Source organism: Echinococcus granulosus (assembly GCF_000524195.1).
Source record: "Echinococcus granulosus chromosome Unknown EG_S00041, whole genome shotgun sequence".
Lineage (NCBI taxonomy): Eukaryota > Metazoa > Platyhelminthes > Cestoda > Cyclophyllidea > Taeniidae > Echinococcus > Echinococcus granulosus.
In genome coordinates this window covers 226305-240060 of record NW_020170421.1, presented here as the reverse complement: position 1 = coordinate 240060, position 13756 = coordinate 226305, and the positions used below count along the sequence as shown (strand labels likewise).

General features: G+C 42.0%; 4 protein-coding genes across 4 annotated transcripts; 3 read left to right on the top strand and 1 right to left on the bottom strand. All coding sequences in view use genetic code 11, as the record gives it.

The window, feature by feature from the left end:
* Positions 1–1910: 1910 nt before the first annotated feature.
* Positions 1911–3065, bottom strand: EGR_05510 (Mevalonate kinase; the record flags this gene model as incomplete). The annotated part of the gene is made up of 1 exon (XM_024494759.1): positions 1911–3065. The coding sequence occupies one exon, from the start codon at positions 3063–3065 to the stop codon at positions 1911–1913; it is 1155 nt and encodes a 384-aa protein (XP_024350807.1).
* Positions 3066–3554: 489 nt separating this feature from the next.
* EGR_05509 (Cytochrome c oxidase subunit 5A) lies at positions 3555–4518 on the top strand (the record flags this gene model as incomplete). The annotated part of the gene is made up of 3 exons (XM_024494758.1): positions 3555–3651; positions 3920–4203; positions 4378–4518. The coding sequence occupies 3 exons, from the start codon at positions 3555–3557 to the stop codon at positions 4516–4518; spliced, it is 522 nt and encodes a 173-aa protein (XP_024350806.1).
* A 2385-nt stretch (positions 4519–6903) lies between these two features.
* Positions 6904–9131, top strand: EGR_05508 (hypothetical protein; the record flags this gene model as incomplete). The annotated part of the gene is made up of 7 exons (XM_024494757.1): positions 6904–7004; positions 7163–7225; positions 7263–7361; positions 7430–7581; positions 7817–7871; positions 8206–8566; positions 9099–9131. 7 exons carry the CDS (start codon positions 6904–6906, stop codon positions 9129–9131), a joined length of 864 nt encoding a protein of 287 aa, XP_024350805.1.
* Positions 9132–10225: 1094 nt separating this feature from the next.
* On the top strand, positions 10226–13218 carry EGR_05507 (hypothetical protein; the record flags this gene model as incomplete). The annotated part of the gene is made up of 3 exons (XM_024494756.1): positions 10226–10345; positions 12441–12583; positions 13149–13218. The coding sequence occupies 3 exons, from the start codon at positions 10226–10228 to the stop codon at positions 13216–13218; spliced, it is 333 nt and encodes a 110-aa protein (XP_024350804.1).
* Between the last annotated feature and the right edge of the window lie 538 nt (positions 13219–13756).

The following is a 13756-nucleotide window of genomic DNA, read 5'->3' as shown; positions in this document are numbered from 1 at the left end:
GGGCTGGAGTCCGTGCCACCCAGCGGAAGTACAATGACCGAGCCTTAAGTGTCCGCATAACCCAAATGAAGAGTCAAGCCACCATTCAAAGGATTGCATAAATATAACTACATGCGCTACCGTACAGATAATATTGCCGTTAGTCAGAAAATGGAAATCTAACCTCGAATACCACGCCTTCACTATAGTCACGACATCACGAAATTGACTGGGTGGTACATATGCTGACTTGGGTACGGGATAGCCACCTGAAAGTTGTGCAAAGTTGTCCTACGTTCACCTTTTCGACGCCTCTCCACTGTTGGTCATTTACAAGTTGACAGCGAGCTTACAAAAGTATTTTTCTCCTTGAATCGGGGATCTGATGTTAATTAACCGGAAGACCAAATTTGAAAGGCTCCTGTACACATCATCAAGTGAAAATTCTTCAAGACAGTTTCCAAAATTTTGTGTTTTAACTTGTTGCTCAGCCATAAAAGTGGGGTTGTCACCTGAGTCACATGCATTCGTCTTATAGTTGGCTGTATTAAATCGCATTGCGAACAGATCGGTTGGGTTTAAAACAATAAACGTGGCAATTTGAAGTAGATAGTCGGTTTTCTTCTAATAACGCGGCAGTGATTGTGACAGCCGGCGTTAATCGTACCTCATTGATGTGATGCGGTCTCGTGGAATTTCCACTGCCCTACTCGATACAGAACCCTTCGGTGCTTTTCCTAAAACCTCGTCTCTTCCGAAATAGTACCGTTCCACACGCTCCGAACGAATCCGACAATGTCAAAGCGGATGAAGTCTTTGGGAGACGGGCACCCCTAGTGGGCGGTTATCAGTTGGAAGACAAATTTAACTGCCTCATTTAAAATAACAATCATCTAAATTCATGTTATAATACAAGGCGTCATCTATGGCAAGAAGCATTAATAGAAACGCCTCAGAATGCAATTCACCGTTGATCACCAAGTGCGCTACCGCGGTTACAATAGAACCCCCCGTAAAAATCTACTGACTAACATAGATTTTCCTTAAGAGTCCCCCATTATACTTGGGCGCGGTCGGCTCAAAAGCAATACTTGTAGGTCACATAGAACTGACGAACTATATCTATTCCCTAAGTATGTGGCTTAGCTCTGTACCAACATGTTCGCCTACTAACACCAGTAAAAAAAAGATAAAATAAGCTACACAAACTGAAACACGAATCAGAATAGAGCTGTGAAAGACTCTCCGCATCTTACGCTATCGACGTATTTTTTAAACTAAAATATAGGTTGGTCGCAACATCGTCAAAGTGCCGTTGCCATAATTACTATTTGGGACACGGACATATCAACAAATCTGCCAGTCTCAGGGGAAAATCGACAGTAAAAATACCCTGTTATTCTGATATTATACCAGTTGTCAGTAGCTAGCTTTTTTCTTCCTATTACTACTTGTTACACGCGTAAGTTGCGCACTGGGTTAAAAAATAGGGATATCACATATGCGCGACGGTGATATTGAAGATGCCTAGGACGCTATTCTAGAGGAAAACACACCCCCGAATCCTGTTAAAGTCACAGAATAAACGCATTCAAAAACTCGAACCAATAACCACTTAGAAGAATAGTCTCGAACCAGATATGCCATGCACAAACTAAGTTCGAAAGCTGATTAATGAAAAGCAGATGATCGGCCAATTTTTAACCTATAAGAAGGAAACAAGAGCAGCTCCTTAATGCTACTGATCCACTAGCGACGAACATGATTCGTGCCAGAGCCTAGAAACTTTCATTCGTGTTAATCTGTCGAGAAGTAAATCGAAATGCAAAAACTTCATTGGAAATCGAATACGTTTTCAATACTTCTTTATTAAAAATGCATTTTCAGGCATCAAAAGTCTCAAAAAATAAACTTTACACCATCTAGCTGTTTTAGGCTATTTCCATTCTGATGCCAGGTGCACAGAAGGTGGTCTCAAAGACAGTGACATTCAGATCTTGAAGGAGATTTCTCACCCTGTCAACAGCATCCCTTGAGTCCATTGTCCCACAAGGCAAAGCGATAGCACACCCACCTCGACCAGCACCCGTAAGTTTGGCACCAAAACCGATGGTTCTCAGCCTCCTCACGATTTCATCAAGGGCCTCGTTAGACACACCAAGTTTGCAAAGTGCATTGTGATTCTGCAGGAACAGCTTGCACAAAACATCCCAAGAATCCCCTTCGAGAGGCGACGAAAATATGCCCTCAGCCTTTTTACAAATGGCACTTATGTTCTTAAAAATTTGATTACACAATTCAGGTTCACACTCACGGAACTTCCGAACTGAGTCGACGACGTCTGCCGTTGACCGAGGAGTGTTGGTATTTATTATTAACAACTTCGGCAAGTTATCACGCAGCATTGGGACAGATAATGGCCGAATAAGAGTACTACCATCAGTGGCATCCTTCTTAAACAAAATCATACCACCAGAAGCACTGATAGCAGTGTCAACACCAGAAGGAGAGGCATGCATAATCTTCTCCAACTCGTTAGCGAAAGACTGTATGAGGAGAAGTTCGGCTTCAGTCAGGTCAGGACCAGCGATGCGTCCGTACGAATAGAGGAAAAATGTGGCAACGACGGAGCAGTATGCCGCTGACGAGCCAAGTCCAGCGTTGATGGGCAGGGTCGAGGTGAGTGTGATATCCCATGGCAGACTAACAGTCCTTCTGACATGATACCTTGATTTTAATATGTGGTAAGAAAGAAGAATAACTGCAACACTTTGTACAATCTGATTGGGGACATTAAGTTTGGACAACAAAGTTTGTGATTTGATAAGAAAGAAATCGTGCATATCAGAACATATACCATTGGGTGGGAAATCAAAGGTAAAATCACTGGCTTTCAGGCAAATCGATCTATCAGTAAAATTAATAAAGTTAAGTTTAAAGGCAATGTCTGTGTCATCACATGGAATGATCCGGTGAAATTTCAAGGTGGTAGACGCATCAATGGAGGCAGCCAGGGCAGGACAACCATATACCACTGCGTGTTCACCAAACAGGATAACTTTCCCTGGTGCTGATATTGAAACCATAAACTTTCTTGAAGATTAGTACCACGGAATACAGTACACCTCCAGCGAATTCAAAAGTTGGTGCGCATTTACTACGAGGCAGACGAGGATAGGTCAATGAAGTGGTCCCGTTGCTCAAGGTGAAAATATTAGAAGCCTAAGCTGTAGAAGGCGATATTAGTAAAATAATCAAAACAAATAATAGTTTGTGTCCATCAATAATGCGTAAAGTTTTTTTCGCGCATTTGCTTATTTTCGTACTTTTTGTGCCCCATTAGTATAATCTCTTCAAAGGGTCAAATTTGGAAGCATTGAGTCTTCTCTCCTGGTATTACAAGCTTCACACAATTATTGATTTTTAAATCTTTGCATATTATGTGCCGAGAAATAAAATTTGCCCCATTGTTTATTCGATGATCAAAAAACTTAGACATTATTACTAAACAGCATTAAATGGACTCATCTTTGTTCCTTTGGCACATGATTGCGGAAAGATTTATGTAGCACGCCATGCGTGCGTGTTTTAAAGGGGTAGCTGCGCGCGGGTATTTCAAGTCGGCGGTGCTCCCGATGTTCCATTTGAGATCTACGACTTCGTTGGCGCGGTGTATGTTATGTGTGCTGCAGATTTTATTTCTTTCATTTATTTACCCATTCGACTCAATGATTGCTTGCTGTTGACTCTAGGTATTGTTAGTCCGTATCTATTTCGGCGTGCAAACACTTTTTTCCATGCCATTTGGACTAGTTTGTTTCCCTTGTTGCTGTTCTCGAATTTGTTCTTGTTTTTTCAATGTCATTTCTTAGGATTCCTGTTGGTTACCGTCCTTGAAGGTCAAATACTTTGTAACTATTGTATGGTCTGACGATTTTAGGCATTAGATCGGCATGTTTAACATCCCGACCCTTGCTGCAAGTCCGCATGGCATCTTCCAATCCCAAGTATCTTAACGATGAAGAACCTTATGCCGAATTCAAAGAACGCTTCATGCGTGCTTTTAACCGACCGAATTTGGACGGGTGGTGGATGCGCAAGTACCTTCAGGACTTGCACCTAGAGGATATCATACCAGAACCGGATATCGTTATTGCTATCTTTAAGGCTTGCCGACGTCTTAACGATTTAGCTCTGGCTATTAGGTACCTTGAAAGCCTGCATGTAAGTGCTTCCTCTATGAAAACCTAAATTTGACCACCTTCGAAAATCAGTGTTGCTTTGATTCTTTTATGCCCGTGCGTCTTAGTAATCAGTTCTTAACTCAGACAGTGCACAAGAGTTACCAATTCTTGAAACATAAGAGGTATGTCTTGACTTTTTTTTAAAACTTTGCAGCATAAATGCGAGATAAAGCCGGAACTCTTCCCTTGGTTAATGCAGGAAGTTGGGCCAACCATGAAGGAACTCGGTATTCCAACGTTAGAAGAGTTGGGATATGACAAACCCGAGCTGTATACCTTAGACTATGACGATTAGGTCCTCTCCTCCGTAGTCACTCTCAACAGTACTGCTCCCCACGTCATGGCTTCATATCTATGTTTTTTTCCTTTTACGACAAGGTTATATTAACCGAGTTTTGTTGTTTGTAACATTCTCTTATGTATCTGCATCCACGTTGGTAGGTTTTTTTTTTTTTCCTAAGGAACAATATCGGAAAATCAAATCCGATTTTCGGGGTTTCGTGGGCGCCAAGCCGTTGTGGGATGCCCTTATGGAGTTTAAGTGATCCGTTCCTTGGCGTGCTGTCCTTTAGCCACCGTAGAGGCCGGACGCCCTTAAAGCGTCTTCGTCTTGCAGGGATTCGCATCTCTGGGGTGGGGTCGGTATGTGGACCCTTGTAGGGTTTTTGCTTCTTTAGTGAGGTTAGGACCAACAGCAGGCCGCTTCTGCATCATCAGGAGGGAAATGGAGATGGACTGCGATGCGCTCATGGGGAAATATCCGACCCATGACCGGGCGGGTTCGCGCCTCGGTCGCTATTTATGGATTTTGAAATAGGGGCAGGACTATTTCTACAGGGCAACTTCTCCGGCAGTTAGGGCTTTGGAAATGTTAGGACGGAGGGACGTCACTGACTTTCGACGTGGCTTATGCGTTCCCGTAAAGCAAATGTTAGCAAGCTAGTAGGTTGATCGGTAAGCTGCGGCCAACATTTTTGACACACAGGAAGAGAGATCGAACTAAGGACTCCTTTGGTGAGTGGGCCATGCCACGCCTGCGTTTCCATTTGCATTGGGAGTCTCCTTTCCACCCAATATGGAATGGTGTGAATCGTTTACACACGGGAATGCAAATGAGGAACATTTCCTTGTCCTTTGTAGCGTCCCGAGACTCCCTGAAGACGAAAGGAGACACAATACTCGGGCAGAATGTATGCATTCAGCATAGAGAAGGTGTTTGGGGTACTGGAATGGCCCAAAGTCCAGCCCACCCAGCGAGGAGCAAGAAGGCCAATTCGAGGTCCAAAAGTTGCGCCTCACCAATACCGAGGGATAAACCGTCATCGTATTACACCTTACTAGTCAAAAATGCCGAGGTTTTAAAATTTCTAAATTTTTAACTAAGCAGTAGGGGATTGTTTTGAAAAATCGCTCATTTTACGCTAATCAAAGCTAGGGTTCCGATTCTTTCAAAGTTAAATATAAATATCAGAAAAGCGTTCCTAGCATTCGATCCTTATATATTTGTACTTCAATGGGGTGTTATGAAATGACCAGGACTCAGGTTTGAATTCTAAGCAAATTGAAATCTAGTAAAATAGCAAACATTTTCTCAAAATACTTGGTCGTTCATTTGACACGGCTTCGTTCAAGAAATTATTTCCTTCTCCTTGGTACCAAATTAGTAGCCCTAAAAATTCTGTGTATACGGAAGAGTTACACTTGCCTTTGGGCTGAACTCGATTGTTTGACGTTGCTGCCTTTGATATATTAAACATTGCGGTTTTTAAAATACTCGTAAATCCATAGGGAGATTACAAGGCTAAATACTCAGGATAATCTAAAAAAAACTTTTGCCCCATAAAATGCTTCTAACTCCTTTCCACATGTTTCAGTTAATTCTATATTTATCTCAGCCAGCTCCAAAGTATAATGCGCTTTCATAGAGTTAACAATATTCAAAAAATTTTGCACCTACTCCTTTGTGTCTATAGTAATAGATTAATGAATTTGAAATCGCCCTACATATTTGTGCAATATTGGGACATTGGCGTTTACTCAAAAGGATTTTACGAAATCTGCTTGAGAATTTGGTACTTATCAGCCATTACGTGCTTGTTTTCATACTGAAATTACATTTATTCATTTGTCATGATTCCTACAGAATTCTTACCCCCCTATATTTTGTGCTAATTAAGTAAAAATTCTATGGAGAGATTCTTGGAAAATTGAGTACCCTAAGCCTCACTCTTACAGCCTCAAAACTACTTTGATATATTTTTGTGAGTCCGGAAATACAATACCTTAGACTGTCTGGTTTTATTCACAGAGATTTATCAAAACGTGTGATTATCATATTTTCGTTGGTTTTCTTAGTTTTCTCCTTGAATAAATTAGCGACCAGATTATTTATTCATTATTTTCAAACTTAGTGATTGCAATGCTCCAAATGAATACGCTATAAACCATGGCTTTGGACTCGGAATTCCAAACGTTCGACGATCCTTTTGGTTTATGTTCTCATTCTTCTCCAGCCCCCCGTACCCATATTAATTATGGCAGTAACGCAGTGGGAGGTAGGTTTAAGGTTTTGCCAAATAAGATTTGGACTTTCAAAAGAATCTTTACTCAATGAAAATAATTTATCAAAAAGACCCGAAGATATCCTCAGTCAAGGTTGTAAAATGTCGATTTCGTTATGATGATTGTAGGATCCTTTCTATTACAACAAGCTGACGAACCAAGGACCAATATAAGTCCCTCTGATCTAACTAGAGTGAATGGAAATTTAAATAGCGGTCCGTGAGTTCTACTTAAAAAAGTAGTATTTTTTAAGGCACCAAATTACTACGCCTTTCTCAGATGGTACACCTTTGAGTCTTCTTGAAGATCTTTCCAATCTTCGTTTGAACGCAAATGGAAATAGGTAACACGCTATGACTTCACAACCCCTGTTTTAGTCCTAGCAGCACTCCTAACAACTATGCTCACCCCAATTATTTGCTCGAGACCAACAAACCGCAGTATGTTTGCATAATTTTTAAACTTTATGACCTAAAGGAATTTCTCCACTCTCTCAAAACCTCGACCAGCGTATCCTTACGATGCCTCTCTTCAAGAAAGTCCGGATGCTGCAAGCGATACTATCGACTTAAAGATGTACATTTTAATAATTTTCTTGCAGCCGGTATTTAGAATTAATTCTTCACTTTATTTCCGTTACGTAGGTTTGAAACTTCCTTCAGAGGGGATAAAAGCTTGAATACGGGAGGGTTGGAGGAAACCACAAAATCAGTTATATCGGATGTAGCTAGAAAATCAAACGAATCATTAAACAAGTCTAAAAACGATTCGGCTGTCATCAGTAAAAGCTCTAAAGGTAAGGTCGTCTAGTCAGGTATAATATTTGATTTGCTTGAAGACCCTTAATTACTTTGCCTCTTAACTAGAGTAAATAAATATATTATCCCTATATGTATTTGCTCATGCATTAAGACGATCTTAAAGAATGCAGTTTTTCCAAAGAAATCTTTTTCATTAGCATTGCTCTCTCACATTTACTATGAAAGCATGCTTTTGAATGACTGGTACTAATTGCATACTACTACCCCTAGGTCCTTCCCGTTCGGGAGGTCAAGAATCTATGGCGTCCCCAAAAGTGGAAAGACCGTAAGCATTTTCACAATAACTTAGACTCTTATGCTTTGCTCCTCATTTACCCTCATGCTTTTGGATATAAAAAGTGGGCACTGATACTGGTGTCTAGTTACCATCCCGACAAAATTTACGATTGGACATCAAATTTTGACGCATTTCAGTTCAACGTGATAAATTTTTTTGATGGAATTTCGCCAAGTGATTCAGCCATTTCGTCTTCAAAGGGCCATTTTTAGGAGTTATGTTGGTAAAAATACTCGAAGTCTCTATGAACCAAAAGACAGTTGTTCAGGAAGTTGGCAGCAATAATCAATCGCATGAATAACTCTCTACTCTGCTTAATCAGTTCCTCCAAAGTGAATGCCCCCACAGGACCACCGGCAGTCTTGAGGGTCGGTGCTACTCGAGGCAACAAGAGGGTGATCGGTCTTGTCCCCCAATCCACACACCATTACCAGTCACCGCCTCGACCATTGCGACCAACCGCGCCGCCTTCGGCAGCGCAATCCATAACCTCAAGTGGTAGTGGCGGGGTAGCGGATGGGTTGGGGATGAGGGACGGACGTCCAATTCGGGTGCAGAGCTCCCTCGAGCTGCGCGATCTCACCTTCCAGACGTGGTGTGCCAAGCGCGGCAAACAGTACCTCGAGGAGAGGCGCTCTGAACAACTGAGACGAATGCAGGCGGAGGAAGAGACGAAGAGACAGGTGAGTTTAGACCATGAAACTGAGTTGAGCACCGTCAGATCCGTTTGGTTTCCTTTGTGCCAATTGATTCAGGTAATTTTAATCACTTAAGCTCGTTGAGAGAATGAGTGATCCAGTGGTAAGTGACCGGCTTCTGAAGAAGGAGGTACATTACTGAATATCTTTGGTAATTTTACATGATCACTGTAGTTTTTGTCATGTTAGAAGCCAAGGCTATCGCGCAACATTGCTGTTCCTAAAAAAATGAACTAGAGGTGGTGAAGATGTGAGTGAATGATCATCATCCTGTCATGAGGAGCCCCCTAGAGTTCACTCTTTGCGCACAACTAACATCTTCACACTATTTGAGCATTCGGATTTCATGAAATTGAGTAGCTTTTGACCAATTTTCCATACTGCCATGGTAAAAGTCACTTGAAGCTTCTTTGAGTGCTATTACTGCATCACACTTGTGATAATTATGTTGTGTGAGCCTAGGTTTCCTATTTGAGAGCTAAACGTGTGTATCCTGGTTTTTTGTCCCCACTTTTAGGTATATCGACCTTCTTTCATCGCTGTCGCTTGACTCTGTTTTCAAACACAGTCACTTCTTTAGCCCATGTATTCCCCTTAGTCGCTTTGATAAATGAAAATAAGCAATTATTTAACAGCTCATTTACTTATATCACTGATTTTTATAACAATAAGCTACTTAATTTGAGTGAATATCCACTTCGAATGATAATAAGCGAATCCGAGGTTCTGGCACTGGGAGCACTTGTGCCAAAGTCCTGACAATTTTTAATAAAACAGTGAAAGTTATCTAAAAAAACAGTGATCTAGCCTGACAGATGGGGTGGTTTTATAAGGACCGTTTCTCATATATTCACCCAGATAAACGATAGAAAAGCATGAAAAACGAAGCAAGACTGAGATGTCCACCTCCCTGCTCTCTGTCAAAGAGATGCTATTACCTGCCTCCTTCAATCCATCATTCCATACAGTCGGTGCACTCCTAGAACCCGATCATAGTTGATGTATCACTGTTCGGAACGCCTTATTTGCCTTTATTCATCTAGATGCTTTCACCACTCGCTTTAGAAAAGTGAGGTTTGCAGAGAGGTGCACTCCCCTGTTAGGTTATCATTTGGGGAAAAGGAGATGAATTTTGATGTAAAAGTTAGGTCCGCTGCCCTGCTGGATGTATTCGCGTCCATTGATAAACCCTTTAAGCAGAAGAAAATGTAGAATTTCTCGCTCCAAATGAATAGACAGTAGAATTGACTGTAACAAAATTTCCTCAAATTTTTATCGCTATATTGCACGTAATTCAGTGGATGCGAGTGTGAAATTATCCACCTGTGGTCTGCTGGTACGCTAAACGTCATGCCAATAAAGTCACTCAAGTGCTAGTATCCATTCTCAAACGGTCGCCAATGGTAGCCATCTATTGCGGCAAGGTATGCTCCAAACAAAGGCGACCAATGTAATAACGAATGTAAAAATGATAAACAACGTCAAGTCAAGGAGCGGTAGGATTAGGTGGCCACGAATACTATTAAAAACTTCCATAGTTGCCTTTAGGTTAAGTGATTGATACGAGTGTTGGTTTATGAAGTAAACAGTGCTTCGACTTTTTAGAAAGTGGAAAAAGTTAAGCAAAATGAGGAGATATTTACAATGTGGGTAGCAAAGAAACGAGCTCAGGAGACGGAAGAAAGAAAGAAGCGACAGAAGGTAGAGGAGGCAAAGCGAAAGGCAGAGGAAAGCAAAAAGCAGCACAAGGCGGAAGCCGTAAAGGTATGCCACTTAATCCACTCGTGGATATGCTTTTGTATGACTTTCCCCTTCAGTAGAGAGGTCTGTTGGGGTAAGGGCACAAGGATGCAAAAAGCCGATCTGGAATAAGTAGAAAAGGTCCAGATGAGAAAAGTTTGGGTTACTCATCCCTTCAAATGGATCCGTCTGCTATGCTGACTGCTTCACTGGTAAATCCTTGGGAAGGAGATACTAGATTGTCCAATGAAACAGTGGGGCTTGCATTTTAAATTTGTTTACCTTTGAAGACATAGATTTTCAGATGATTGAATGGGAAGTGTTTTGCCTCTAGAAGAATGTTTTAAACTGTATTCAATATCTTTAGCCATCGTTATTGCAATGTAGCGCCCCGAGACTTCCCTGAAGACGAAATAAGACATAATACCCGGACAGAATACATGTTATCAACGTACAGAAAGGCTGGGGGCTACTGACACGTTTTGTAGGCCACACCGCTAAGCGGAAACGCAAAGGCGAAGCCTTAGGCATCCGAGAAACCCAAACGAAGAGTTAAACAAATAATTAAAGTTTCATACAGCCCCTCTCCTTTTGAGCATCGTCTTCGGTATTGCCCTTGGTAAACTTCCCACTTCTTCCATCACAAAGTAGTCAGTGCTGTATGGAAAACATCCACGAACCAACTGCGTCAACCGTCGAATTTGCATGCAACTGAGAAGATATCTAACTGTCACATCACTGGATCTGGCGTTTTGTCCTGCTTGGAGACTGAGTTGGGGAAAGGGAGATTGCGCTAGACATCTAGCATGTCCATCGCTAAACGTAAAAATACTGGCCTAAATAGAGCGTTATCTTGTAGAGGATGGGGTTTAACATATTTTCGTGTCTGATCTACGTTGTCACATTGTTCCCACTTCAGTGCTGCCCAGCCATATCTATCCAACTAGTAGAGAGGTGGAGGAGATAACACGAGCTCACTTCATTATCGTCTTCATACAGGTATCGTGAATGGTCCGTAACGAATTTGCCCAGATGGTTCACGGCCACGGCTGGTGTCGCTTCAGTTGGCAATAGCATTCCTACAGAGCACAGAACTGGGATAGTTGCCGAGGATTGACGTCGTTTTCACACCTTTTGTCAGGGGTCGTCACATATTCCTCCATCCGCAGCATACGCTCTTCTTCCATTACGTTAAGGCCTAGCCTTCAGGAATAGAAAATGGAATAGTTGCCCTTTAGGGTCAGATTCGCTTTTCGCTGCCACCGATGCAGCGCTTTGGGGCTTCCATGAAGACTATGGAAGGCATGATTCGACAGAATATGTATTGCCAACGTACAGAAGAGCTGGAGGGGTACTACTGACATGACCCGTAGGCCGTGCCCCCAGCAGACGTACAGAATAGGCGCATTAAGTGCCCGTAGAACCAAAACGAATAAGCAAAGTGCCACCATACTATATCCAATCGCAAAATCAGAGTTGAGAAATTTCACGAATGTTCTTAACTCTTTTACGTAGAGGAAAGAGTTGTTGAAACGGAAGTTTGAGACCAATGGATACAACTCGTTTTTCTCCTTGTTCATTAGATGAAAAGGGTTGTTGTCAATAAATTAAACAGCCAAGAATCGTATCCGACTTATGATGACTGCAAAAGGTGAATCAAACCGCACTACTGGTGAGTCGGATCCGAATATGAACGACATCTACGACATTGTTACTGTGTTGCATCGCCGCTAACATTGCATTCCTGGGGAGTCCTTAACATGACAGAGAAATTAAAAACTGTCACAGGAACATGGGTAGAAGAACCGACAGTCTATTGCACAGATATGCTGGACCACCTGTGTCCACATCCATGTCAATGGTAATCTCTAAGGCATAGCTAGTCCTAGTCAGACATGGATCGGGAGCCAGAAAGGTTGATTCTCACGCGTGAAGCCGTTACTGGTCGCCACGTTCGTCTTGAGCATCCAGATTGTTCCCCTGAGCAGGGACACAGCTAACGTAATTGCGTCTTCGCGCGCTCCGTCCACGTCTGTGCGTGCATTCCAGCAAGCACAAAGTATAAACGTGTTGATCCAAAAGCAAAGAAATCTGAGGTACACTACTTTCTCCATTGTAGGCTTACGAGGCATGGAGAAGCCAGAAGAGTAGGCAGACGGAACGCAGACGCTCCGTTATTGAGGTGACTCGGGAGAAAACCGTGGAAGAGTTGAAAAGAAAGTTTGATAAAGCGGTAGCTGCCCAACTGGCTTTTGAAGCGTGGTAAGTGTTGCGTTATTCGGTGTTCCACTCACGAGACAAATGTGACAAATCAGAGCACGATGACGAACATCATCACCTCTTCTTCAATTAATCTCATCATCCCCTTGGATGAAGATGACATGATCTTCATTTTGTTCTTTTAAAAGGCAGAACGATATCCCGAACACGTTCGAATGTTACACAGAGGTGGTAACGACCCTCCTAACTCCTAATTCTGATTCCAGAATCAATTTCTTAGGCCTGACTCAATTCGATTCCTCAGAAATCAGAAGAGATTGGACGCTGAAAACAACCTTTCCAATAATTCTTTTGTGTGAATGGTAAACACTTAAATAGTGCAAATTAAGCATTCCCATTCAATCCCCTCATCCATGGCTCTTTTCGTAAAGGCTCCCCTTTTCAAATGAATTCCAGGATGTGGTATTCCTTTGCCTATTTATGAGGTCGGCGGTATCTGGCTTTTTCACTCATTCAAGGATGACTGTTCATCGACAATGCCTTCCGATCCCATGCAAGCCTGAACAACACATAGGTTCCGACTAAACTTCTCCCTGTGTTTCTACAGCGGGAAGATCATTTCACACGCATCTTCAACTGTCCTCAACGAAGGGGCTAAGCCATCTAACGCCAAATAATCGCATGATTCAGATTACCAATTCAACTTTTGTATCTAACTTATTTTTGCATAACAGATTAGAGTCGAAACAAAACATTCTCGTGAGGATTGTCACTGACTTTGTATCGTTAAATGCAACTTCTGATGTCGTTCTATAGCCAAAAATAGGCAAATCAAAATCTAAGTTACCGGATTAAATCTAACATCCAACCAACTCCTTCGTACCATCCACACGACACTAATGCTGAAGCTCGACTTGGTTTTCTAGCTACAATGTGAAATAAGGAATTCTCATGAGACCTCCATTTTTTCATTGACGAGGAATGAAATTTCGATACGCATAATCCACTCTCCTTGTAGGATAGCAAGTTATCAACTACATCTTTAAATACCCAAACAGAAATCACTAACTTTGAAATTTCTGTGCGTTCGGTTTTGCTTAAGACGAGTCCTAGGATGAAGGAAAACCTCAAACCTGCATCTTCTACCTTCGTGTTTAAATTGAAACTAGTAAATGCAGTAATTTTGTGGTTGCATTCAAGGCAAAAGCAGGCAAA